Source organism: Mirounga leonina, unplaced genomic scaffold (genome assembly GCF_011800145.1).
Source record: "Mirounga leonina isolate KUSES-001 unplaced genomic scaffold, KU_Mleo_1.0 Mir_250, whole genome shotgun sequence".
In the NCBI taxonomy this organism is placed as follows: Eukaryota; Metazoa; Chordata; class Mammalia; order Carnivora; family Phocidae; genus Mirounga; species Mirounga leonina.
Genome location: NW_023270635.1, coordinates 199 through 25,971, shown reverse-complemented (window position 1 = coordinate 25,971; position 25,773 = coordinate 199). Strand labels below are relative to the sequence as shown.

At 42.9% G+C, this 25,773-nt stretch overlaps 1 protein-coding gene across 1 annotated transcript in view; it reads left to right on the top strand.

Annotated features, from left to right (window-relative positions):
- Window positions 1–25,666, top strand: part of ACSM5 (acyl-CoA synthetase medium chain family member 5) — a 45,203-nt gene extending 19,537 nt beyond the window's left edge. The window contains 11 exon segments of the mRNA XM_035029517.1: window positions 3,029–3,108; window positions 4,846–4,969; window positions 5,580–5,660; window positions 5,805–5,867; window positions 5,869–5,907; window positions 15,382–15,509; window positions 15,603–15,709; window positions 15,893–15,894; window positions 17,475–17,585; window positions 17,998–18,146; window positions 25,578–25,666. Of these exon segments, the coding sequence (XP_034885408.1) occupies window positions 3,029–3,108; window positions 4,846–4,969; window positions 5,580–5,660; window positions 5,805–5,867; window positions 5,869–5,907; window positions 15,382–15,509; window positions 15,603–15,709; window positions 15,893–15,894; window positions 17,475–17,585; window positions 17,998–18,108 (846 nt within the window). The 3' untranslated portion in view covers window positions 18,109–18,146; window positions 25,578–25,666.
- Window positions 25,667–25,773: the final 107 nt, after the last annotated feature.

The window sequence follows — 25,773 nt, the reverse complement described above, 5'->3', positions numbered from 1 at the left end:
ATTTACAATTGTTAGATCTTCTTGTTGGATAGACCCTTTAAGAATGATATAGTGTCCTTCTGTGTCTCTAACTACAGTCTTTAGTTTAAAATCTAATTTGTCTGATATAAGAATTGCTATCCCAGCTTTCTTTTGAGGTCCGTTGGCATGGAAGATGGATCTCCATCCCTTCACTTTCAGTCTGGATGTATCTTTAGGTTCAAAATGAATCTCTTGTAGGCAGCATATGGATGGGTCCTGTCTTTTTATCCAATCTGCAACCTGGTGCCGTTTTATGGGAGCGTTTAGGCCACTCACGTTGAGAGTGATTATTGAAAGATATGAATTAATTGTCATCATGTTGCCTGTGAAAACGTTGTTTTTATAGATTGACCCTATAAATTTCTGTTGTATATGACTCTTGGGGTCTTTCTCCTTTTATAGAACGCCCCTTAATATTTCTTGCAGGGCCGGCTTAGTGGTCACATATTCTTTCAGTTTCTGCCGGTTGCGGAAGCTCTGCATCTCTCCATCCATTCTAAATGACAGCCTTGCTGGATAAAGTATTCTTGGCTGCATGTTCTTCTCATTTAGTACCCTGAATATGTCCTGCCAGGCCTTTCTGGCTTGCCATGTCTCTGTGGATAGGTCTGACGTTATTCTGATGTTCCTCCCTCTGTACGTAAGGAATTTCTTCCCTCTAACTGCCCTTAAGATGGTTTCCTTGGTTCTAAAGATTTGCGAGTTTTCCTATCACATGCCAGGGTGTTGGCCTCTTTTCCTTGATCTTGGGATGGGTCCTCTCTGCCTCTAGGACACGAATGTTTGTATCATTCCCCAGATTAAGGAAGTTCTCAGCTATGATTTTCTCAAATATATCTTCTAGTCCTCTCTCTCTCCACCCCCTTCAGGGATCCAATAATTCTGACATTGGAACATTTCATGGTGTCACTTATTTCTCTGATTCTATTTTCATGGATTCTGAGTTGTTTTTCCCTGGCCTCTTCTTTTCCCTTCTTGTCTATTAATTGGTCTTCTAAAGCACTAATTAATTCTTCTGCCTCACTTACCCTAGCTGTTAGATTATCTAGATTAGATTGGATCTCATTGATAGCATTTTTAAGTTCTGCCAGTTCAGCTTTCATTTCTGCCCTTAGAGACTCTATGTTGCCATTAATTGGTTTCTCCATTCTAGCCATCGTCTTCACAGTTGCTACCCTGAATTCCAGCTCCAACATCTTCGTTATATCTGAATCCATTTGTAAATCTGCTGCATAAGTCATAGTCTCTGAATCTTTCCTATTTTGGGGGTTCCTCCTCCTAGTCATTCTGTTGAGTGGTGGTTGAGGGAATGTACAGAGTCCCAATTATTGACCACAACCCAAGGAAGATGCACCTGTTTTTTTGGGACCTTAGGGTTGCTGGCCTCTTGTTTTCCCAGCCTGTCTTCTGGGGGAGGGGCCTGCCATGCTGTTACTCAGGCAACCCTGTTTGGGCAGAGTTGCCGTGACCCCTGTGGTGGGGGATGGGCTCAGTGGAAACTGGTTTTTTGGGGCTTTTGTTCCCTGGTGGCTTTCCCTGGCTACTTTCTGCATCTCTTCCTAGAGTCAGAGCAGAAGAGACCGTTTCCAACCCTCTGCCTCAGAGCGGAGAGATCACAGCCTGTTTTTCAGTGAGCTCTCCAGGCCACACTATCTCCGTTTCTGTCTGTGCTGCTATAAAATGCAGTCCTGGGTTGTGCGCCCTCTGCAGTGCTCCCGGTCCTCGCCTCCAGGTCCGGGCACATCTCTGCCCTTTGTGCTTCTAAAACCGCCAGCCACCCCCAGTTCGTGTGCCTGGCCCTGCCGCTCCAGGTTTCCATCCAGGGGGGCTGCCCTAAAGTCCTTTCCCCACCGCTACCAGTCTGCGAGTCTGTGCCCAGTCCCCAGCGCGGGAAGCTATGGCTCACTGGTGGTGTAGGATCCCGATGACTCAGCTCCCTCCCCCTTCCTTTTATCCTCCTGCATGTGCCCGTGGAATCACGGTTCCCTGCTTCGTACCTCGAAACCAAATGCCTGCAATATTTTGTTTGTAGCGATCCAGATCTATCTTTTTACATCTCAAGCTGATTTCATGGGTGTTCAGAGTGATTTGGTAGATATCCAGCTCAATTCCGGGGACCAGTTGGAATAGGGTCCCCTACTCCGTCATCTTTTACCTCCTCATTATTCAGCCTTTAAAAAGAAGGAATGACACGTGCTATATCATGGATGAATCTTGACGACATTATGTTGAGTGAGCTAATAAGCCAGCCACAAAAGGATGGATACAGTATGGTTCACTTATATCATGTATCTAGAGTAGTTAAAGTCATAGAGACAGAAAGTAGAATGCTCAGGAACTGGGGGAAAGAAGAAACGGGGAGGTATCATGTAATGGGTACAGAGTTTCCATTTGGGAAGATTTTTTGAAGTTCTGGAGATGGATAGTGGTGATGGTTGCACAACAATGTAAATGTATTTATTGCCATTAGAGTGTACATTTTATGTAATGGTTAAAATGGTAAATTTTATGTGGTGTGTATTTTACCATAATATAAAAGAAAGATGTCTGCCAGGACTGCAATTATCTTAAGGTTTGACTGGGAATAGAGAAAAACCCACTCATGTGGTTTTTAGAAGTCTTAAGTTTCTCATTGGCTATTGGCCAAAGGTTTCAGTTTCTTACTGTATACACTCAAGTATACTGACAACATGGTGGCCTGTTTTCCCCAGAGCAAGTAACTCAAGATAGGTAGTCTTTGTATAATCTCAAAAGTGGCATCTGTCACTTCTGTGGTATGCTATTGGTCACACAGACCAACTTGGTTCAATGTGGGAAGGGGCCCCACAAGAGTAAAAATATTAGGAAGTGACATCACTCAGGGCCATCTTGGACTGGAAGGCACACACAGTTTTCACCTTCTCTCCTCTGGTAGTGAGAGTATGAAGATCCAGTTCACCTGCTCCATCTCCACGAAGTCCCACCCCAGTACCTTTAAGAAGATCTTCTACCCGTTGTTTTTGTTTAGACTCTCTCCAGATTCCCGATCACCACCCTCTGCTGTGTCCCCACCATCTTCCGGCTGCTGGTACAGGAGGATCTCACCAGGTACAGCCAGCCCATCTGTTTGGCGCTTTGGGGACCTAAGTATGTGGATATACAGCAGTTTATGTACACATGCACACCCATCCTCTCGACCAACTCTGTCTCTGTCTCATCTCTCTCTCTCTCTCTCTCTCTCTCTCTCTCTATATATATATATATATATACACACACACACACATATATACACACATACATCTGTGATTCTTTCTATACAGAATATATATCTAGAATATTATATATATCTGTGTTCCTCTATCTCACACACACACGCTCAAGCATACACATCTATATCCTTTGCAGATGCCCCCCAAAAATGAACTTCTGCACCACCACCTCCTGCCCAGGAATTTGCATCCAGATGGAATTGGATAGATTTAAGAGAGTCTGAAATTTTAGCACTTGAGGTGGGCTGTCTCTCCACAAGGGCATCTCTCAGCAGTGTGTCTTCTACTTCTGTGAGGTTGGAGAAATTGTTGGATAATTGTTAGCCACCCGTGGAGTGGGATTTGTGGCCAGGGCCTTAGGTTTGGGGGACCAGCAAGCCCACCGTAGTAGATGTTCCATCCCTCAGGCCCAGACTAACTCCATTCAGCCACTCTCCGAGTGAATGCCATTGGATATCCCACTGAAGGCAACAAGACTCTGTGTATGTGTGGCTCCCATCCTGGGTGAATCCAAAGGAACATCTGCTAGCAGGACAAGTCTAGTTGCTGAGGTGTATGGACAGAGACCTATGACCTTAAGTAGCTTACTGACTCTGATCTATGTTTGCCTCTTCTATTGTCTCCCCTCATCCCATGTATCTGTCCATGAAGCACCTAAGGGGGAGTTCTTACATGATTCCCCTGGTGAATTCTTCTCTAATGTAAGAATTTATCCCATTCATTCATCTGTCATGTATACCTTAAGATCAAGGTTTTAACTGCAAGCAGACTCTGAATAACTTGTTGAAGAACAGTTTGGTTGAAAGGTACTAGGTAATACTAATTAATAGTCAAACCAAGTTTATCCAAAGGAAAAAAAATGGTTGAAATGTATTTGCAACCACCAATTTTTTACATTTTAGATAATTTGTTGAATGGAGGAGTAGTTTTACAACATATGTTGGAATTTTGGGCCCATTTGTCAGAATTGTCAGATTCCTAGGGGGCTACTTCCTACCTTTTAAATTTGTAATCAGCTTATCTTTTCTTCTTAAAAAGATTTTATTTATTTATTTGAGAGAGAGAGAACACAAGCCGAAGGGGAGGGGCAGAGAGAGAGGGATAAGCACGTTCCCCCGCTGAGCAGGGAGCCAGGTGCAATGCGGGGCTCGATCCCAGGACCTTGAGATCATGATCCGAGCCGAAGACAGACGCTTAACTGACTGAGTCACCCAGGTGCCCCATGTAATTGGTTTATCTTTTTTAACCAGGTGGTTGTCCTAACCAATTCATTATCAGTTTGTTTTCAACTAAGTTATTTTGGCCAGTTCACCTGGAGTTCGCTATGTCATGCCAAAACCTACTTATATGAGGTTCGGATTTTATTCCAAAATCAGATAGGATTGATTTTTTAAAAAATTATCCGCCCATGAGGAATATGCCTGCAAAGCCAGAGGATGGGGCACTTGGAACAGATGATAAAGCCTGGACTTTACCCTCCAGTGGCTTTAGATGTGTAGACCTGAGCAGCATTGTTGGGTCCCGTGGGGGCTGGAGGGATCCTGACACGGGTCGTCTTGTTTTCCAACTGAGAAAGGTACCAGTTTCAGAGCCTGAGGCACTGTTTGACTGGAGGAGAGGCACTGAATCCTGACGTGAGAGAGAAGTGGAAGAGCCAGGTGGGCCTGGAGCTGCATGAAGGCTATGGCCAGTCTAAAACAGTGAGTGCTACTGGGGCCCGGGTCCCTGCCGCAGGTCATCTCCACCTGCACCCTCAGCCACTTGGTGGAGATGACCAGCCCCAAAGAGCCTCCTGCCTTCCTGGCTGTGACACCCATCAGGGACTGCGCTGCCCCCTGGGAGAAGCTGATAACAAAATCCCATCAGCTTTTCTTCCCTTTTGGTTTAAAAGATAAAGTGATTTCACAAGGACACCATAGCCAGCAAACCTACTCTCACAACTGCAGGTACCATTTGTCTCCACCAGGACAGCCTCCATCTGTCTCTGGTGAGAGCCCAGGATCTTACCCAGTATTCCCCACAGCCATCCGGGCAGCAGAGAGTTGGGGGTCAACTGAGTCTTTTGGCTTAGCGACACATTTGGTTCTTTATGTGTCAGTGTCCAGTAGGGCATTCAATAAATGTTTGTTGACTATGGAAAGAAGAGAAGGAAGGAAGGGAGGCAGAAGGAAGGGAGAGAAACGAAGAGCAGGTAGGAGAGGGGAGAGAGAAGGAGCGGTAGAAGGCAGAGTGAGAGAAAAGGTGGACACCAGGAAGGGGAAGAAGCTACAGGGATACGTCTCCACCTTTCTGGACCTGCTTTCTCTCCAGGTTTTAATCTGTGCCAATTCAAAAGGCATGAAAATCAAGTCTGGATCCATGGGGAAAGCATCTCTACCTTACGATGTGCAGGTAGGCAGCCTCCCCCAACTGTTGTTGAGGCTTGGCTCAAAGAGGAGAGCAAAATGCATGTCCTGGTTAGCATCAGCAGGCTCAGCTGGTGGGGTGGTCTGGCTGTGCAGATATCCAGACACGGCCCTGTGATCTCTCTGCCAGATCGTGGATGATGAGGGCAACATCCTATCTCCAGGAGAAGAGGGGAATATTGCTGTCTGAGTCAAGGCCCACCTGGCCCTTCTGTTTCTTCAGTTGCTATTTGGTAAGTGGCAGGGAATGGCCATTTTCACAGTGATTTCTGTGTGTCGAGTGTTGTGTTCTAATATTTGTAAATACTTATTTGTTTAACCCTTGTAATAACTGCATGAGGTAGGTTGGCACTATTATTGATAAGGTGCTATTATTGATAAGGAAATGAGAAAGATTGACTTACCCAATGTCAGGCAACTAGTATGTCCAGGACGTGAATTTAAGCATGGGTATGTCTGAGAGAGCAAATTTATAACACGGGACACCCCATCATTTTAATGATGAGAATTTTTTTTTAAAGATTTTATTTATTTGAGAGAAGGAGAGTGAGCACGAGAGAGCACAAGCAGGGGGTAGGGGCAGGCAGAGGGAGAAGCAGACTCCCCACCGAGCAAGGAGCCCGATGTGGAGCTGGATCTCAGGATCCCGAGATCATGACTTGAGCTGAAGGCAGCCACTTAACCACCTCAGCCACCCAGGTGCCCCTAATGATGAGAAATTGCAGCTCAGAGAAGAGAAGGGACTTCACAAAAGTCAAACTGCAATTTGTGTCAGAGCCTAATTTCAGGATTCTTTTTAAGTCTTGTGTGGCTCAGAGGGGGTCTGCTGGCAGGGCTGTGTCCTAGGATTCTAGTCTAAGTTTCTGTGATAATCCAGGAATGACCTCTCCCTTGTGCCTGCTTTGGTGGGTGTTTATGATGTGCTTTCTTTTTGTTAAACCCTTCTCTATAAAGCTCTACTGACATGGTTTTCAACTTGGTGGCACATTAGAAAACCTTGGAAACTTCAAAACATGACTGGTACTCAAGCCCCACTTGATGAGATTAAACTTTCTGATGATGTGGATCAGTTCCCCTGGTGATTCGAAAGTGCAGCCAAGGTTGAGAACCATGGCTTTGTAAGGAATTCCATCTGGCATGTATATGATGCCATCCGTCAGCTACAACACTAGAAGGAAGAGATAAAGATAAGTCCATTTGTTTTTAAAATGGTGAGTATGTATTTTAGTGGCTTTTTTGTGATTACAAGAGAGATAGTCTTTCATGGTATTTCATTTAAAGTCACAGAAACTTACCTACCAGAATAAACAAACAAACAACTCCCCCCCCCCAAAAAAAACCCCGAACAACAACACAGTAATACACCAAGCAGAGATAATTTTAAAATTTTAGTGTATTTCCATCTAATCATTTTTTTTTTAATTTTTTATTGTTATGTTAATCACCATATGTTACACCATTAGTTTTTGATGTAGTGTTCCGTGATTCATTGTTTGTGCCGTCTAATCATTTTTGTAAGCAATAGCAAATCCTTGACTTTTCTGAATAATTCATTCATTATTTATTGAGTGGCTACTTCATGCCATTAAGTCTATAGCAATGACAGAAAGACAAGACCTGGTCCTCACAGGGCTCACATACAGGACCCTTGTGGGTCTGTGATCATTCCATTGAGAGAGTCAAGTAATTTGTAGAGTTATTTGCTGGACAGGAATCTTTACTTTTTTCAACTTTTTCTTTTCAGCACCAGCTGTTGGTTTTCTTCTTGGGTCATTTTTAACCAAGGGAAAAAAAAAAAAAACATTAAATCTCAGTATTATACTAAGCAAAGTAAGTCAGTCAGAGAACAACAAATACCATATGATTTCACTCCTATGTGGAATTTAAGAAACAAAACAGACGAACATGGGGGAAAAAAGAGGGAAACCATAAAACAGACTCGTAACTATAGAGAACAAACAGGGTTGATGGAGGGGAAGTGGTTGGGGAATGGAGATGGGTATTAAGGAGGGCACTTGTGGTAAGCACTGGGTGTTGTAGATAAGTGATGAATCACTAAATTCTATTCCTGAAACTAATATTATACTCTATGTTAACTGGAATTTAAATAAAAACTAAAAACTAATAAAAAGATAAAAAAAAATTTCAGAAAAAAGTGATCTGTCATGTCAACGTGGTCAGAAATAAAAGTTTGATATATTCATACATAGCTAAGTTTTGGCAGTTTCTTCTGTTTAGTTGGTCGTTTGTTTTATCCCTGGACTGATACCATAGAGCCTCATCCAGGAAAACATTCTCATAACTCTTAATATCTACTAAAGCAAGCCTCTCCTTCCTCAACTTCTTTAGAAATATTTTACCTACTCTCGGCTCTCTACTGTCTCATGTACATTTTAGAATCAAATTGTCAAATACCATGGAAAATGGTTAATGAGTGTCCCTAAGTCTATAGATCAATTTGGGAGAATTAACATATTTATGATATTAAGTCTTTCTATCCTTCCATTTATATCTTCTTTACTATTTTGTAGAGTTGGTTTTTTTTTAAGATTTTATTTATTTATTTATTTGACAGAGAGAGAGAGAGCACAAGTAGGCAGAGCGGCAGGCAGAGGGAGAGGGAGAAACAGACTCCCCGCTGAGCAGGGAGCCTAATGTGGGGCTCGATCCCAGGACCCTGGGATCATGACCTGAGCCGAAGGCAGACGCTTAACCGACTGAGCCACCCAGGCACCCTGTTTTGTAGAGTTTTAAGTTTTCTTTTTATACTTCTTTCAGATTTTGTGTGAGATTTATTTTAAGGTTTTTTTTTTTTTTTAAGATTTTATTTATTTATTTGACAGAGAGAGAGAGATAGCGAGAGCAGGAACACAAGCAGGGGGAGTGGGAGAGGGAGAAGCAGGCTTCCCGCCGAACAGGGAGCCCGATGAGGGACTTGATCCCAGGACCCTGGGATCATGACCTGAGTTGAAGGCAGACACTTAACAACTGAGCCACCCAGGCGCCCTATTTTAAGGTATTGACAGCTTAGTTTTTTGCTTTTTTCTCTGAATGCAGTTTTAAAATTGAGGCATAATTTACATACAGTAAGTGTACCTACATTACATGTATATAGGTCAATGACTTTTGACCCATGTATACACTTGTGTGACCATCACCACAATCAAGATATAGAACATTCTTATCACCCGAAAGAGTTCCCTTGTGCCCCCCAGCAGTCATTCCCCAAGCCATTGGCAATTGCTAAATTATTTGGTGTTGCTAATAGAATACTTTTGCCTTTTTTTTTAAAGAACTTTATGTAAATGCAATCATAAAGCATTCATATTTGTGTGTCTGGTTTCTTTTTTTTTTTTAAGATATTTATTTATTTATTTAACAGAGAGAGAAAGCAAAGAAGTAGGGGGAGAGGCAGAGGGAGGGGGAGAAGCAGGCTCCCTACTGAGCAGGGAGCCGGCATGGGGCTCAATTCCAGGACCCTGGGATCATGACCTGAGCCAAAGGCAGACGCTTAACCAACTAAGCCACCCAGGCACCCCTGGTTTCTTTTTTCTTTTTCTTTTTTTTAAAGATTCATTTATTTGTTTGAGAGAGAGAGAGAGAGAAAACACAAGCAGGGGGAGCAGCAGGCAGAGGGAGAGGGAGAAACAGGCTCCCCGCTGAGCAGAAGACCTGACGTGGGGCTTGATCCCATGACCCTGGATCCTGACCTAAGCCGAAGGCAGATGCTTAACCGACTGAGCCACCCAGGCGCCCCCTGGTTTCTTTTTTTTTTTTTAATTCTTTCTTATTTTATTTTTTAACTTAAATTTTACTTAGTTAACATACAGTGCAATATTGGTTTCTGGAGCAGAATTCAGTGATTCATCACTTACATACAACACCCAGTGCTCATCACACGTGGCCTCCTCAGTACCCATCGCCCATCTAGCCCATCCCCGATCCACCTCCCTCCAGCAACCCTCAGTTTATTCCCTATCATTTAGAGTCACTTAATGATTCATTTCCCTCTCTCCTTTTTTTCTTCCCCCCCTTCCCTTATGTTCATCTGTTTTCTGTCTTAAATTCCGCATATGAGTGAGATCTATGGTATTTGTCTTTCTCTGACTTATTTCGCTTAGCATAATACACTTTAGCTCCATCCATGTCATTGCACATGGCAAGATTTCATTTTTTGATGGCTGAGTAATATACCATTATATATACATACCATATATACATACCAAATATACATGTATACGTAGATACATAGATGTGATAGATACACACACACACACACACATACATACACACCACATCTTCTTTATCCATTCATCAGTCAGTGGACACTTGGGCTCTTTCCATAGTTTGGCTATTGTTGATAATGCTGCTATAAACACTGGGATGCATGTAACCCTTTAAATTTGTATTTTTGTGTCCTTTGGGTAAATACCTAGTAGCACAATTGCTGGATCATAGGGTAGTTCTGTTTTTAACTTTTTGAGGCAACTCTATACTGTTCTCCAGAGTGGCCATACGCGTTTGCATTCCCACCAACAGTGTAAGAGGGTTCCCCTTTCTCCACATCCTCGCCAACACCCGATGTGTCCTGTGTTGTTAATTTTAGCCATTCTGACAGATGTGTGGTATCTCATTGTGGTTTTGATTTGTATTTCCCTGACCAGTGATGTTGAGCATCTTTACATGTGTCTGTTAGCCATCTGGATGTCTTCTTTGGAAAAGTGTCTATTCATGTCTTCTGCCCATTTCTTAACTGGATTGTTTGTTTTTTGGGTGTTGAGTTTGAGAAGTTCTTTATAGATCTTGGATACTAACCCTTCACCACATATGTCATTTGCCAATATCTTCTCCCATTCCGTAAGCTGCCTTTTAGTTTTGTTGATAGTTTCCTTCGTTGTGCAGAAGCTTTTTATCTTGATGAAGTCCCAATAGTTCATTTTTGCTTTTGTTTTCCTTTCTGGCATTGTCTAGTAAGAAACTGTTACGGCCGAGTCAAAGAGGTTTCTGCCTGTGTTCTCCTCTAGGATTTTGATGGTTTCCTATCTCACATTGAGGTCTTTCATCCATTTTGAATTTATTTTTGTGTATGGTGTAAGAAAGTTTCACTCTTTGCATATTGCTGTACAGTTTTCCCAACACCATTTGTTGAAGACTGTCTTTTTTCCATTGGAAATTCTTTCCTGCTTTATTGAAGATTAGTTGACCATATAGTTTTGGGTCCATTTCTGGGTTCTCTATTCTGTTCCATTGATTTATTTGTCTGTTTTTGTGCCAGTATCATACTGTCTTCATGACTACAGCTTTTTAACATAGCTTGAAATATGGAATCGTGATGCCTCATTTTGTTTTTCTTTTTCAGGATTGTTTTGGCTATTTAGGGTGTTTGTGGTTCCATACACATTTTAGTATTGTTTGTTCTAGGTCTGTGAAAAATGCTGGTGGTATTTTGATAGGGATACATTAACTGTATAGTTTGTTTTGGGTAGTATAGACATTTTAACAATGTTCTTCTAATCCATGAGCATGGAATGTTTTTCCATTTCTTTGTGTCCTCTTCAGTTTCTTTCATAAGTGTTCTATAGTTTTCAGAGTACAGATCTTTTTCGTCTTTAGTTAGGTTTATTCCTAGGTATCTTTATTATTTTTGGTACAATTGCAAATAGGATCGATTCTTTGATTTATTTTCCTGCTGCTTCGTTATTGGTATATAGAAATGCAACAGGTTTCTGAACAATGATTTTATATCTTGCAACTTTGCTGAATTCATGTATGAGTTCTAGCAGTTTTTTGGTGGAGTCGTTCAGGTTTTCTACATAGAGTATTATGTCATCTGCAAGGGAAAGTTTGACTTCTTCCTTGCCAATTTTGATACCTTTTATTTCTGTTTGTTGTCTGATTGCTGAGGCTAAGATAAGATGTCCAGTACTATGTTAAATAGTAATGGTGAGAGTGGACATCCTTGTCTTATTCCTGACCGTGTGGGAAAGGTTGTCAGTTTTTCCCCATTGAGGATATTTGCTGTGGATTTTCTGTATATGGCCTTTATGATGTTGAGGTATGTTCCATCTATCCCTACTTTGTTAAGTGTTTTTATCAGGATAGGATTCTGTATTTGATCAAATGCTTTTTCTGCATCTACTGAGGATCATATGGTTCTTATTCTTTCTTTTATTAATGTGGTGTATCATGTTGATTGATTTGCAAATATTGAACCATCCCTGCAGCCCAGCAATAAATCCCACTTGATCGTGGTGAATAATTATTTTAATGTACTGTTGAATTTGATTTGCTAGTATTTTATTGAGACTTTTTGCGTCCATGTTCATCAGGGATATTGGCCTGTAATTCTCCTTTTTCTTGGGGTCTTTGTCTGGTTTTGGAGTTAAGGTAATGCTGGCTTTGTAGAATGAGTTCAGAAGTTTTCCTTCTATTTCTTTTTTTTTTTTTTTTTTTAACAGTTTGAGGAGAATAGTTATTAACTCTTCTTCAAATGTCTGGTAGAATTCCCCTGGGAAACTATCTGGCCCTGGACTTTTGTTTGTTGGGAGATTTTTGATTACTGATTCAATTTATTTGCTGGTTATGGGTCCATTCAAATTTTGTTTCTTCCTGTTTCAGTTTTGGTAGTTTGTAGGTTTCTAAGAATTTGTCCATTTCTTCCAGGTTGCCCAGTTTGTTGGCATATAATTTTTCATAGTATTCTCTTATAATTGTTTGTATTTCTGTGGTGTTGGTTATGATCTCTTCTATTTGTGATTTTTCTCTATTTGGGTCCTTTCTCTTTTCTTTTTGATAAGTCTGGCTGGGGTTTATCAATTTTATTAATTCATTCGAAGAACCAGCTCTTAGTTTTGTTAATTCATTCTACGGGGGTTTTTTGTTTGTTTCTATATCATTTATTTCTGCTCTAATCTTTATTATTTCCCTTCTTCTGCTGGCATTAGGCTTTATTTGCTATTCTTTTTCTAGCTTCTTTAGGTGTAAGATTAGGTTGTGTATTTGAGACTTTTTTTGCTTCTTGAGGTGGGCCTGTATTGCAGTATACTTCCCTCAAGGACTGCCTTTGCTGCATCTCAAAGGTTTTGGACTATTGTGTTTTCATTTACATTCATTTCCATGTATTTTTTAATTTCTTCCTTAATTTCCTGGTTAACCCATTCATTCTTTAGTAGGATGTTCTTTAACCTCCATGTATTTGTGGTCTTTGCAAATTTTTTCTTGTGGTTGACTTCTTAGTTTCTTAGCGTTGTGATCAGAAAATAGGTATGGTATGATCTCAATCTTTTTGTACTTGTTGAGAGCTGATTTGTGACTAGTATGTGATCTATTCTGGAGAATGTCCCATGTGCACTCGAAAAGAACGTGTATTCTGCTGCTTTAGGATGAAATGTTCTGAATATATCTGTTAAGTCCATCTGGTGCAGTGTGTCATTCCAAGCCATTGTTTCCTTGAATATTACTATGTTTTAATAAGTTGCTGAGTTCCCTAAATCTACCTTCATGGTCCATCACCTTTCTTTCCCTCTTCTTTTCAACTTCATTATTTTCCATAATTTTATCTTCTGATTCACTGATTCACTCTTCTGTTTCATCCATCTTGGTTTTTATGCCCTCCATTTGGAATTGCATCTCAGTTATAACATTTTAAATTTTGGTCTAACTAGATTTTAGTTCTTTTATCTCTGCAGTAAGGGATTCTCTACTGTCTTGTATGCTTTTTTCAAGCCCAGCTAGTATCCTGTTAATTGTTGTTTTAAATTCTAGTTCAGACATCTTACTTATATCATATTGATTAAATCCCTGGCCATGAGTTCTATCTCCTCTTCTTTCTTTTGGGGTGAACTTCTCCATATCATCATTTTGTCCAGAAAAGAAAAGAAGAAAGAAAAAGAAAAAAGAAAACAACAACAACAAAACAAAAAAACTAGATCCTGGGTGTGTCTTGGTCTGCTTGTCAAAAGAATCTAGATCCCAAAATAAGAAAGGAAAAAAATAAAATATAATGAAAGTAAACAAAAAAATAGTATATATAGATGGTATATATAAAAACAAAAATTTTTTAAATTAAAAAATTTTTAAAAAGAATTGAAAAAATAAGAAAATAAATGAAAAAAAATAAAGAATAAAAGTACAAAGGAGGCTAGATACTATTTTCCCCTAGAGCTGAAGCTTTGCAGCCCTCTCTGACCAGAAGACTTTGTGTGAGCGAGTTGTTTGTGTTGGTCTTCTGGGGGAGGGGCCTGTTGCAGGATTCTCAGGTGGACTTACTTAGTGGAAATGGGTCTCCAGTTTGCAGGGAGGCAGGGCTTGATGTAAGCAGCCCTGGACTCCACTAGGTGGTGCTGTTTTGCTCCTTGAAGGCTTTCAGTGATGATGGGCAGGTTAACTATGGCAGCCCCTCTCCCCCTTCCAGTCCCACAGTTGAAAGTTAATGCCCCCAACTCTTCAGTGAGCCCTCACAGAAGAGCAGTCAATCACTCTTGTGTCCCCGGTTTCCATCAGAACCCTGCATTCACCCTGCCTGTGTCTGAGCTTTTTATCTCAGGCATGCAACTGAATTTCAAAACTCCAAATTTTAGGGACTCCTGCAGGTCCGACTGTACTGTTCCTCCCCCACGCTTCTGCTGTTTGCCAGGCCTGTCCCAGGAAAGAGGTCACAGGACCTCGGAGTGATTCGCAGTTTATGGCAAAACAGAGCAGAAAGCCAGCACCTAGACTGGCTGTTCTCAGCCGGCTTCCACACTCCTGTGCCTGGGAACAGTGCAGCACTTAGGTGCCATCTGTTCTTCTTGCGACCCAGAGGATCCTGAGACCACAGTGTCACATGTGAGTTCTGCCCTGCTTCGCCACCTGAGCACCCTTAAGCCAGGCATGTACCCATGGTAGCAGACTTCTAAAAGTTCTGATTTTGTGCTCCGCTGCTTATAATACTTTGTGGTAGCCTGCACTGTGGGCTCCCTCCCTGCTGCTCCCTCCACAGCTATGCCTCCCCAAATTCAACCTCTGCACCTCCTACCTACCAAAAGGTGGCCCCTTTTCTACTTGTGGACTTGCAGTTTTTGTTCTCTCAGACCTCTGATTGATTTCTTAGGTGTTCCAAATGATTTATAGCTATCTAGCTGTATTCGAGGGACGAGACAAGCTTAGGGTGCCCCTGATCCTCTGCCGTCTTAACTCCCTGTCTGGTTTCATTTATTCAGCATAACTGTGTGTTTTGAGACATACCTGGATAGTTGCACACAGCAGTAATTTGTTTTTTTCTTGTTGAGTAGTAGCTTCTTGAAAGCTTTGAGACTCAGAGTTTGATTAGTTTTTCCTCCTTCCTCTCCTCTTGTCTTTTGGACATCTGCTCACTTTCTACCTTCAGTGATTCCTGAGCACAAAGAGTATCAGTGTGTTCTTTTATCCTAAAAAACAGAGCCAATGGCCCTGTGTCCACCCTCCTGCATTCAACTATGCTTCCTCGGACCCTTCCAAGGGGTGGTAGCAAGTGGCTGTCCTTAATCATTTCCTGGCCTCTCCTTCCATTTAAAAGAGAGAAAAATGCACAAATTCACAGCTCCTCGTCCAGTGGGAAATTCTGGCCAGCATGGTCTCTTGGAACTGCTTTTAGGGGTCCCCAGCCTCCTGCACGGGCCTTCGAGGGCTGTAGCTGGCTTGAGTGGCTGTGCCAAGATGGCCCCACACATACTTACTTTGTCTTCCAGAACAATCCTCAGAAGACAGAGGCATCAGAACGAGGGGACTTTCACATCACGGGGGACCGAGCCCACAAGGACAAGGATGGCTACTTTTGGTTCACAGGAATAAATGATGATGTGATCAATTCCTCAAGGTCAAGCTGACTGCTCTGTCCTTCTGCTTTTGAAGCTTCGTCGCGGGGGAGGTGGGAAGCAGTCACTTGGAAGAGTTTGTTTTTCTCTTCCAGCTACCGGATTGGGCCCGTTGAAGTGGAAAATGCCCTTGCTGAGCACCCTGTTGTTCTGGAGGCTGCTGTGGTCAGCAGCCCAGACCCCGTCAGAAGGGAGGTAACTAGTCCAGCCAAGAACATTGCCTCCTGGTTCTATACCTGTTTGCACCCAGCAGAGTAAGCTCCACCGAGGTACTACAAAGTCTGAAATGCCACCATCGGGCACCCATTCCTTTTGGTTAAGCATTACCCTCCTGTCTTTAGAGACATACTTTTGGGTCGAATGGACCCAGAACTGGGTCCAAAAGAGGTGAACTGTTGGAAAGAGATCTTGGCAGTGGGTGCAGGCTCTGTCATCCATCCTGGCCAATAAAGAGTCCTTTCCCATTTGCAGATGAGGCTATAGCAAGCACACCAGACATGGCTGCTGATGGTTCTAACCTGGGAGGAATATCCACCTTAAGGGATTACAAAGTAAGTATCCAAAGTGACCCTGATGTATCAGAAGGATGGGCCAAATTTAATAAGCTGACCTTCCTCGGGAGAAATGCAAATTCCTTCCCATGGGTCCCAGAGGAATAGATAGAATGGGAGAGATGAAGCTCATAGGCAGGCCTGTGTGCTTTTCACTGGCTGTAAATCCAACATAATCCTACAGTATAGTGTAGTTACCTTATGAAAGTTAGTACAACATCAGGCAGTGTTCTCAGAAGCACCAGGGCCAGAGGAGTGGGTCTCTAAGTCAGGGCCCTAGACTACTCATAGCTGCATCATCTGGGATTCTTATTTAAAATACAGATTTCTAGACCTCAAATCAGTCTTGCTGAATTAGAGTGAGTGAGGATGCAGCCCAAGGCTTCTTCATTTTGACCAGAAGCCCCTAGCCAAGTGATTCTGATGCCAATTAAACTTTGAGGCCAATGATGTAGAATAAGGAAGGTGGGAGCCCTATGTATATTCTGGAGAAATCACACCTGGAAAAGTACACCTAGCTTTGTATACCCCAAATTAGCTGGGGTTGTGACAAATGGCTGTGTGCGGTTAATCTACATATAGTACTCAGAACAGAGCCTGGCACATAGAAAATACTCAATAAATGTTTGGTAGTTTTAACAATCAGAGAGAGCCTTTCCTAATAACCAGATCTATCTGAAAGTGAAATGTAATGAGATGCCCACCTTTAGGAAGCATGCAAAGATGGTGAACCCCCACCTAACAGGATGTTGTTGACAGAGCTGTATGCTGAGGTGGGTAGCAGGCTACTGGCCTTTGAATTCTTCCACTCCTGTCAGAAACCATGTTCTGTTGTACCCCTCGTCCTTGGTGGGAGGCAGCCTGCAAAGCAAGGCTCAGGCAGAAACAACCAAGGTACAGAATGTCCCCTCAGGACAGAGGGCACTGAAACTGTGCCGCAAAATGTTTGCTGCTTGCAAACACTTGTACAGGCAGGTTCAGAAATACACACCTCCCCTTGGAAGTGGTGTGCATTATTCCCAATCCTGCCTATTCAAGCCTCTGCTAATTTTCCCGTGAGAACGATTTGGAAGTAATGGACCCTGAGGAGTGTGTGAAGCTCCTTTCTCCACAAAGTATTTGCATCAGAAAAGAAGCTCGTTGGCTACTCATGTTGTTATATCAGGAGAGGGGAGCAGTTTGGGGAATAGGTAGAATCCTGGAATCATTCCACAAAAGCCAGTGTTTCCAATAGTTGGTCCTGGAATGGAGGCAACAGGGGAAAAAAAATGGTGTTGTCCATTTTGCTGGCTGAGCCAGAGGAGCTGGTAGGACTTTCATGCTTAGGTGGCAAAAGGAAGAAAAAGTTGTTATAAAGGGCCTGATTCTTTCTGATTTTGGAGGGTTTGTTTTTGTTTTCCTCTGGCAGGTGGTGAGGCATTTATTGTCCTTTCTCCAGCTTACTTCTCTCAAGATCCTAAGAAACTAACCCAGGAGCTCCAAGACCATGTGAAAAGGGTGACCGCTCCATACAAGTACCCCAGGAAGGTAAACAGCAGGGGCTCTAGGACTTGATGAGCTGAGAAATCCCCTGAGCACACACTACATTGGCTCTCAGTCAGGGCCAAGCCTGGGGTAGGGGGTGCGTGATGAAGGTACAAATAACCGAGCTTCTCCTTCAGCCTTTTCTCCCTGTTTCCTCACTGGACCCTCCCCAAACCACATTTTATTCCTACTCTAAGAAGTGACAGACACTGGATTTGGGGGGTGGGAGGGTGGGGGGGATGGTGCTGAATCTCTGCGGGCAAGGTCATGTGCCCCAGACTAGCCATTTTGGTCATTGCCATTTAGAGAAAACTATGAATCATGGAGGCTTTCCAACAAAGTGACAGAGGGTATGAAGTCATAAGTCTTTCTAGGAAATGATGATTTCAAACTGTTTTTGTCTTATGGTCACTAGGTGGCCTTTGTTTCAGAATTGCCCAAGACGGTTTCTGGAAAGATCCAAAGGAATAAATTGAGAAGCCAAGAGTGGGGGGAGTTGAGAGGCAACCCCCGAAAGGCCCGATAGGCCTCTGAAGCTTCTAAGAGGAACTGTTGGGATCACTGGTTAGTCCTTGTTTAGAGCATCATCCCTTCAACCCTATGGACATCAAAGGCTTTCAGTTTCAAATGGGCATCTCCAAAATCGCTGGGAGGAGCCTGAAACAGAGTGGAAGAATGTCACTAGCCCAGAGTGCACAGCCCCTGCCAGTCTAGCATATGTTTGATGCCTTGACTTCCCCCTCCTCTCTCTGAAGGCAACCTCAGCAGCTGATGCTCTGAAGGACAGGTCACCATAAAGTCAGGGCTCCTATGATCTCATTCACTGCCGGTCATTCAGGGCCGGTGGGGGTGTAACCACTTGATCCTTTTGATAAAGCCATTTGATAATCATATCCAGGGCCATGAAAAATTGGTCCTACCCTTTTGCTCAGAAATGCCATCTTTGGTAATCACTACAAAAGACAGGATTCAAGGATATTTACTTGAACATTGTTTAAAACTGTAAAAAAAAAAAAAAAAAGGAAAAAGAAAAAAAATCAATGTCCAACCAATAGGACAATGATTAAGTTGTAGTAGATTAACTCAGTAACATATTATGTGACCTTTAAAAATATACCTTGGGGCCACCTTGAGCTAAATTAATTTTAAGTCATAATAAAAATAATATATGTGTAGTGGAGAACCATAACTTTGAAAGGTAAAGGAAAAACTATGGAAAAAAAGCCTGAAAGGAAATACTTATGTTAAAAGTATTGAAAATAGTGGATGATAGTTTTCTCCTTTCCTCTGCGTTTCTCTATTTTCCAAGCTTTCTCAGTGAGCATGTGTAACTATTGTAATGAAAAAATTATCTTAAAGAAACAATTCCCCCAAACCACACTCTGCCTCCAACACATCATCCCTCAAAGACTAGTGTATTACGTTGTGACCACAAAATACACAAGGACCCAAAACCACATCTCAGTCCCAGAAACAGAAAGAGGCGGCTCTGGGCCTCTGAGACCAGCCCTATGCAGAGACGAAGCAGATGGAAACTCAACGTGATCTTCAGTGCTGCTTAGCCAAACCCCAAGATCTCCATTCACCCACCAATCAATATTTATTGAGCACCTACTCAGTGCTGGGCTCTGGGAATGCAACAATAAGCAAAAGCCAGCCCAGTCAGCACCTGTATTAATCTGTCTGGACTGACAAAGTACCACAGACTGGGAGGCTTGCTTGCTTTCTCTCTCCTTCCTTCCTTCCTTCCTTCCTTCCTTCCTTCCTTCCGTCCGTCCGTCCGTCCTTCCTTCCTTCCTTCTTTCCTTCCTTCCTTCCAACGTTGGAAGTCCAAGATCAAGGTGTCAGCAGGGTTAGTTTAAGTCTGAGGCTCTCTCTTTGGTTTGTAGACGGCTGTCTTCTCCTATGTCCTCACATGATCTTCCTTCTGTATATGTCTGTCTACTGATCTCCTCTTCTTATAAGAACACCAGTCAGATTGGATGAGGGCCTGATGACCTCATTGTAACTTAATCACTTCTTTGAAGGACCCATCTCCAAATACAACCATATTTTGAGGTACTGGGGATTAGGACTTAAGCATATGAATTTGGGGGAACACGATTCAGCCCATGACACTACCCTTGTGGAGTTTACAGTTGAGTGGGGAGGCTGATGTTATTCATCAAAGAGTAAGGCAAATAATGTACCACTGTGATAAATACCATGAAGGAAAGAATTTAGTTAAAGTTGGACTGACCAAGACTGGGGGGACTCAAGGTAAAAGGACAGCCTTTCATAAGGAAGTCCCTGGTGAACTGGGATTGAAAGAAAAGTGGAAGTAAACTAAGTAAAGAGATTGGGGCCCAGCATTCTGAACAAAGGATACAGCGTGTGCAAAGGCCCTGATGGGGGGAGAAACAGGTTTGTGTTTCTAAGAACAGCACACTCAGCACCAGCTACGGTCAGGCACAGTTCTAAATATTTTAACTCTCAACTATCTTGTTGAACAGGTACTGATGACATTCTCATTTTACAGGTAGAACAAAGGGGTTAAGCAATTTGTAGTTCAGAATGACTGGGTTTAGGAATTTTGTCTTCAATGAGTGCTAGGGAACCACTGAAGGTTTATGGCAGAGAAATGATCCTTAAAGTTTCAATAGCCCTTAAAAAGAAAAAAAAAAAAACTTCTCAAAATGATTTAGTTGTTCTTTAAGTCTTTTGTCTTTGTGGCCTTCCTGGGCTGAGTAAATTTTCTTTTTTTTTTTTTTTAAAGATTTTGTTTATTTATTTGACAGAGACACAGTGAGAGAGGGAACACAAGCAGGGGGAGTGGGAGAGGGAGAAGCAGGCTTCCCGCTGAGCAGGGAGCCCGATGTGGGGCTCGATCCCAGGCCTCTGGGATCATGACCTGAGCCGAAGGCAGACGCTTAACGACTGAGCCACCCAGGGGCCCCGAGTAAATTTTCTTTATGTTAAAAGTGGAAATTCAGAGGGCTTTGGTATTTAGCCCAGACCCCATAGGCCTGACTCTGAAACCTCTTTAGTGCTCTTGGACTGGGGTTTGGAGTTGTGCATCAGACGCTGCTGGAATTCCTAATGAGCCCCCCAAAATGTCAGTTCCTTGAAAGCCAGGGGCTTGGATGGAAATGCCCCCCAGGGGAAGTGGCGCCTGCCATCACCATGTCATTGTGGTTACATTGCTCCCTTCTCTTAGACTCAATCTTAGATGCAGGGCAGATGATCCCTTGCCTCTTCTCCTCTTAGCCCCTGGGCTGAACCTGTCTGTTCTTCTCCAGCTGTAATCAGAGCTCCCTACCCTGGCCTTTGTCCAGACTTCAGTCAGCATAAGCCAAGGGTGATGAAGGGTGGGAGTGGGGGTGGGGAGGCCCACCCACCCCCAGCCCTCCCTGTCCACCCTTTTCCCCTCAATTTTCCCTCAAGCCCTCTCCCCACTCCACTGATGCACTTGGCCAACCTCCGTACCCCAAGCCAGCTCTCCACAGTTGCCTCAGCCCAGCCCAGTTCAGCTGCAAAAGGAAAAAGGCTGAACTCCCGGCTGCGGCTGAACAGTTGGGAGCCAGGCACTACTAATCCACACTTCCCCACCAGCAGCCCCAGCCCTGGAAGTGCTGACAAGAACTGTTACCATCCCTCTCTTGACAATGTATTCCATGCCTGGCATTGTACTACATGCTCTGCTGAGGTCCTCTCACTCTGTTATTCCCCGCCTTCACTCACTCCCATGCTGCCTTTGGGATTGTGACTCTCTCCACATACCATCTGTGCTATAAATCAACTCACTTTTAAAAGAAAGCATCTTTGCCCTAAGCTATATCTATATCTATATCTATATCTAATGAGTCTGGAGTTCTGTTCATTTTTTTCCCCCACTGCACACCAAAAGAACCGTGAACGTGAATGCTGCTCAACCAAAATCACCTTGCAAAACCCACGTTGGGGAAAACAGATCCAACCAATTTCTCACTCAAATCCTGAGAAGAAAGTATTAGAATCTCCACTTAACAGTTGGAAAGACTGAAGCTGGGGACGTCTTGCATAGCAGCCCCTCCCTGGGTCTCCATCCCTCTCCAGTCTCTGCCAAGACCCCTGCCCACCTTCTCCAGGTTCCCATCTCTTTCTCCTTCTCACAATCTTCACCCCATTCCTTTTCCTTTTTTGTAGGTTTTTATTTAATTCCAGGTAGTTAACGTGCAGTGTTGTATTCCTTTCAAGTGTACAATATAGTGATTCAACACTTGCATACAGCACCTGGTGCTCATTACCACAAGTGTCCTTCTTAATCCCCATCACCTGTTTAACCCATCCCCCCACCGACCTTCCCTCTGGTAACCATCAGTGTGTTCTCTGTAGTTAAGAATGTGTTTCTTGGCTTATTTCTCTCTCTCTTTTTTCCTTTGCTTCTTTGTTTTGTTTCTTAAATTCCACATGTGAGTGTAGTCATGTAGTCTTTTCTCTGACTTATTTCACTTAGCATGATACTTTCTAGCTCTAGCTATGTCCTTGCAAATGGCAAGATTTCATCGTTTTTATGGAATAATATTCTATTGTATATCTGTACCGCATCTTCTTTATCCATTCATCTAGCCATGGACACTTGGGGTGCTTCCATATCTTGGCTATTGTAAACAATGCTGCTATCATACCGCTTTGAATTAGCGTTGTTGTATTCTTTGGGTAAATACCCAGTAGTGTGATTGCTGGTTCCTAAGGTAATTCTATTTTGAATGTTTTGAGGAAACTCCATACTGTTTTCCACAGTGGCTGCACCAGTTTGCATTCCCACCAACAGTGTAGGAAGGTTCCTTTTCCTTTTTCTCCACATCCTCACCAACACCTGTTGTTTCTTGTGTTGCTGATTTTAGCTGTTCTGACTGGTGTGAGGTGGTATCTCATTGCAGTTTTGATTTGCATTTCCCTGATGATAAGTGATGATGAGCATCTTTGCGTGTGTCTGTTGACCATCTGTGTTTTCTTTGGAGAAATGTCTGTTCATGTCTTATGCCCATTTTTAATTGGATTATTTGTTTTTTGGGTTTGATTTAAGTTATTTACGTATTTTTTATAATAACCCTTTTTTTGATATGTCATTTGCAAATACCTTCTCCCATTCAGTAGGTTCTCTTTTAATTTTGTTGATTGTTTCCTTTGCTGTGCAGAAGCCTTTTATTTTGATGTAATCCCAATAGTTACTTTTGCTTTTGCTAGGAGACATATCTAGAAAAAAGTTGCAACAGCTGACGTCAAAGAGGTTACTACCTGTGTTCCCTTCTAGGATTTTTATGGTTTCAGGTTTCACATTTAGGTCTTTAATCCATTTTGAATTTATTTTTGTGTATGGTGTAAGGAAGTGGTCCCTTTGTTCACCCACTTTGCCTCTTCCTGGCCTGAGGGCTCAACAGTACTAAGGTTCAGCTTTTAAGTCATTTCTCTTGCAAAGCTTTCATTGCTGCCCATCATAGGGATCTTTTTGAGGGATCCCAGGATACCCTGCCTAACTATATGGTAGCAGAAATAATGGAGTTGCTGAGTAGGCTGGGCCTGATGGCCTACAGTCAGACAATAGCTTTGTATTATTTTCCTCCTGCCACTGATATTCAGACCCACTATGTCCACTCTCTTCCTCACCCAAAGGGCTGCATGCCCTTGGACATATTCCTTATCATTTTATTCCTTCTCATACCTCATTTTCAGGCATTAAAATGTTTAGTCCAATCTAAATCTAAACTGAAATTCAGCTTAGAGCTGGCTCCTCTTCCCCAGCCCGGCCTCATTCAGGGTGTGTTTGGTGTTCTTTCATACTTCTGCAATCTGTGTTTGTCTTTGTAGTCCTTATTCATTCACTGTAATGTTTACGGAGTACCTACTGTATGCTAGATACAGTTCTAAGTTCTCGAGCTAAATCACCTCCAAAACAGGCAAAGATCTCCTTCCTCGTGCATTTTAGATTCTAATGGAAGAATATGGAGGCAAAAAATAATAAGTAAATTCTATAATATGTTAGAAAGTGATGAGTTTTCAAGAAAAAGTAATACTGCATAGGGGTTGGGGAGGGAAGGGAGAACCACTTCAAGGGTGGATTGCTCTTTGAAGTAGGTGGTGAAGGTAAGGTTCACTGAGAAGGTGAGAAAAACCTTTGGCAAAGATTTGAAGGAGGAGAGGAGGTTATCCATAGATACCTGGGGGAGAGTGGTCTGAGAAGAAACAGGAGGTGCAGTGATCCTGAGGCAGGGTGTGCCATTGGGCCTGGATGTGGGAGGGTGTGCTAAATGGACAGGACATCAAGCCAGAGAGGACAGGAACGTGTGTGAAGACCATGCAGGAACTTGGATACTGTGGTAAACACTTGGGCATTTCTTTTGCGTGAACCAGGATTCACTGGTAGGTACTGAGCAGAGGTGTGACATGATTTGACCTCTGAGCTAACCTGAACAGCATCTAAAATGAACATCATCATTTTCCACGTCATTAGCTATCTCGCCTCCAAACTGGGAGAGATCTGTATCAGTCACCTTTGTGAGCATCTGAGAACAGCAGTCAGTAAATATCTGTTGACTAATTGGCAAAACCAGATATTTCCAGGGAATATGGTATTCTGTGGCTTATCTAGAGGAACTTGGCTCCAGAACTTCCAAACCAAACAGGTCTGTTGGTTCTTTTGCCCCTATTTCTGGGAGGATGAATTACTTTTTCTTGAGCTTCCTTCAATTTGTGGACCCTAATTACAATTCCAAGACCACAACCTTCATTCCCCAAATCTGCTGCAACCAGGTGATCAATAGGAATGGTCAGTGACTCCCAGACCCTCCATCCATGCCGGTGTGTGGAGTCCAAAGACTGTTCTCCAAGTATCCCATTCTAGCCTTGCTATAATTTGCTGAGTGTTTTACTATGTGAGTGCATTTTTTAAGAAAAACTTTTACGTATTAATTTTTTGAAAAAAATCAGTGCAGGGGCAAAGGTGTGCTAGGGCAAAGGCGTGCAAGGGCACCTGGCTCTGGGGTTCCCAAACAGACCAGGTTCAGCCACTCACTGCTGACAAAATCCAAAGGCAGAGAGATGAGTGGTGGTGAATGAGAAAGGAATTTATTTCAGTGAGGCCAGCACCGAGAAGACAGCAGACTAGCATCTCAAAGACAGTCTCCAAAGTGTTGAAAATATTTCCAGGCTTATATAAGGAAAATGAGGGACAAAGTTCAGTGAGTATAGGCAGGGGGGCAGTAAAGGTCGGGTAGATCATTGCCTTGAAGTCAGTCACGCAGGGTCTTCGTACATCAGGGCAGTCATTATTGCTTGAGGGGTAGTTTCTGTTCAGTCAGGGGATGCTTTGCCCACAAGGTCTTTTGCCTGAGTTAAAAGGTAAGCTGGAAAGAAGGTTGAAGTCCTCTTTCATAAGTAAAAATTTAATTTGAAGGAGTTAATAATAAAACCTACTTTGATCCGTTCAAATCAAACTGGCTCCTCTCTCCAGAAGCAACTGAGGTGACCAGTTTCTAGCGCTCCCTACCAGAGGTATCCTAAACAGCTTTATGTGCTGAGTGTTTGATGTGCACTATCAAGTTCAATCCTCACACGTCTAAATGGTCTCCTAGGACTATCCCCATTTTCAAGTAAGAAGATTGAAATTCGGGGCAGGAGTAACAACTTCTTCAAGAGCACACAGCTCAGTAGCAGGGGAAGCCAAATTCAAATCCAGACAGACTTCAGGTTCTCAGTCCTTAACCATGAACTTCCATAGCTTCTATATAGCTGTACTGTATAGTCATGGATAAAGAGGTTGCTAACCACTGGAGCTGAAGAACCAGAGGGTATTTTTACAGGGAAGAGGGAGTCACTGGTGCAGGAGAAAGCACAAACAGACTTCAGAAGAGAGCTGTGTAAGGCAGGGAGAGTAGCAATGAGCAGGAATGGATGGGATGGGGTAAAGTTGGTACCCCTGCCCTAACCCAGGGAAGTAAATGAAGCAGAGGTGAACAGCTTTGATATCTCTAATAGGCGCTCAAGAAAGGATGCAACAGGAAGAATAGCTGGTCATTCGGGACTCCTCATAGACCAGGAGAGAGCCTGAGATTCCTAGGAACCAACCAGGAGGTAAATCCTTATTTCTTGCCACCAGATTCCTTCGAAAAACATCATCTCCCTTTCCCAAGCAGATACAACTATTTCTTCTTTCCTCCTCCTCCTCCTCCTC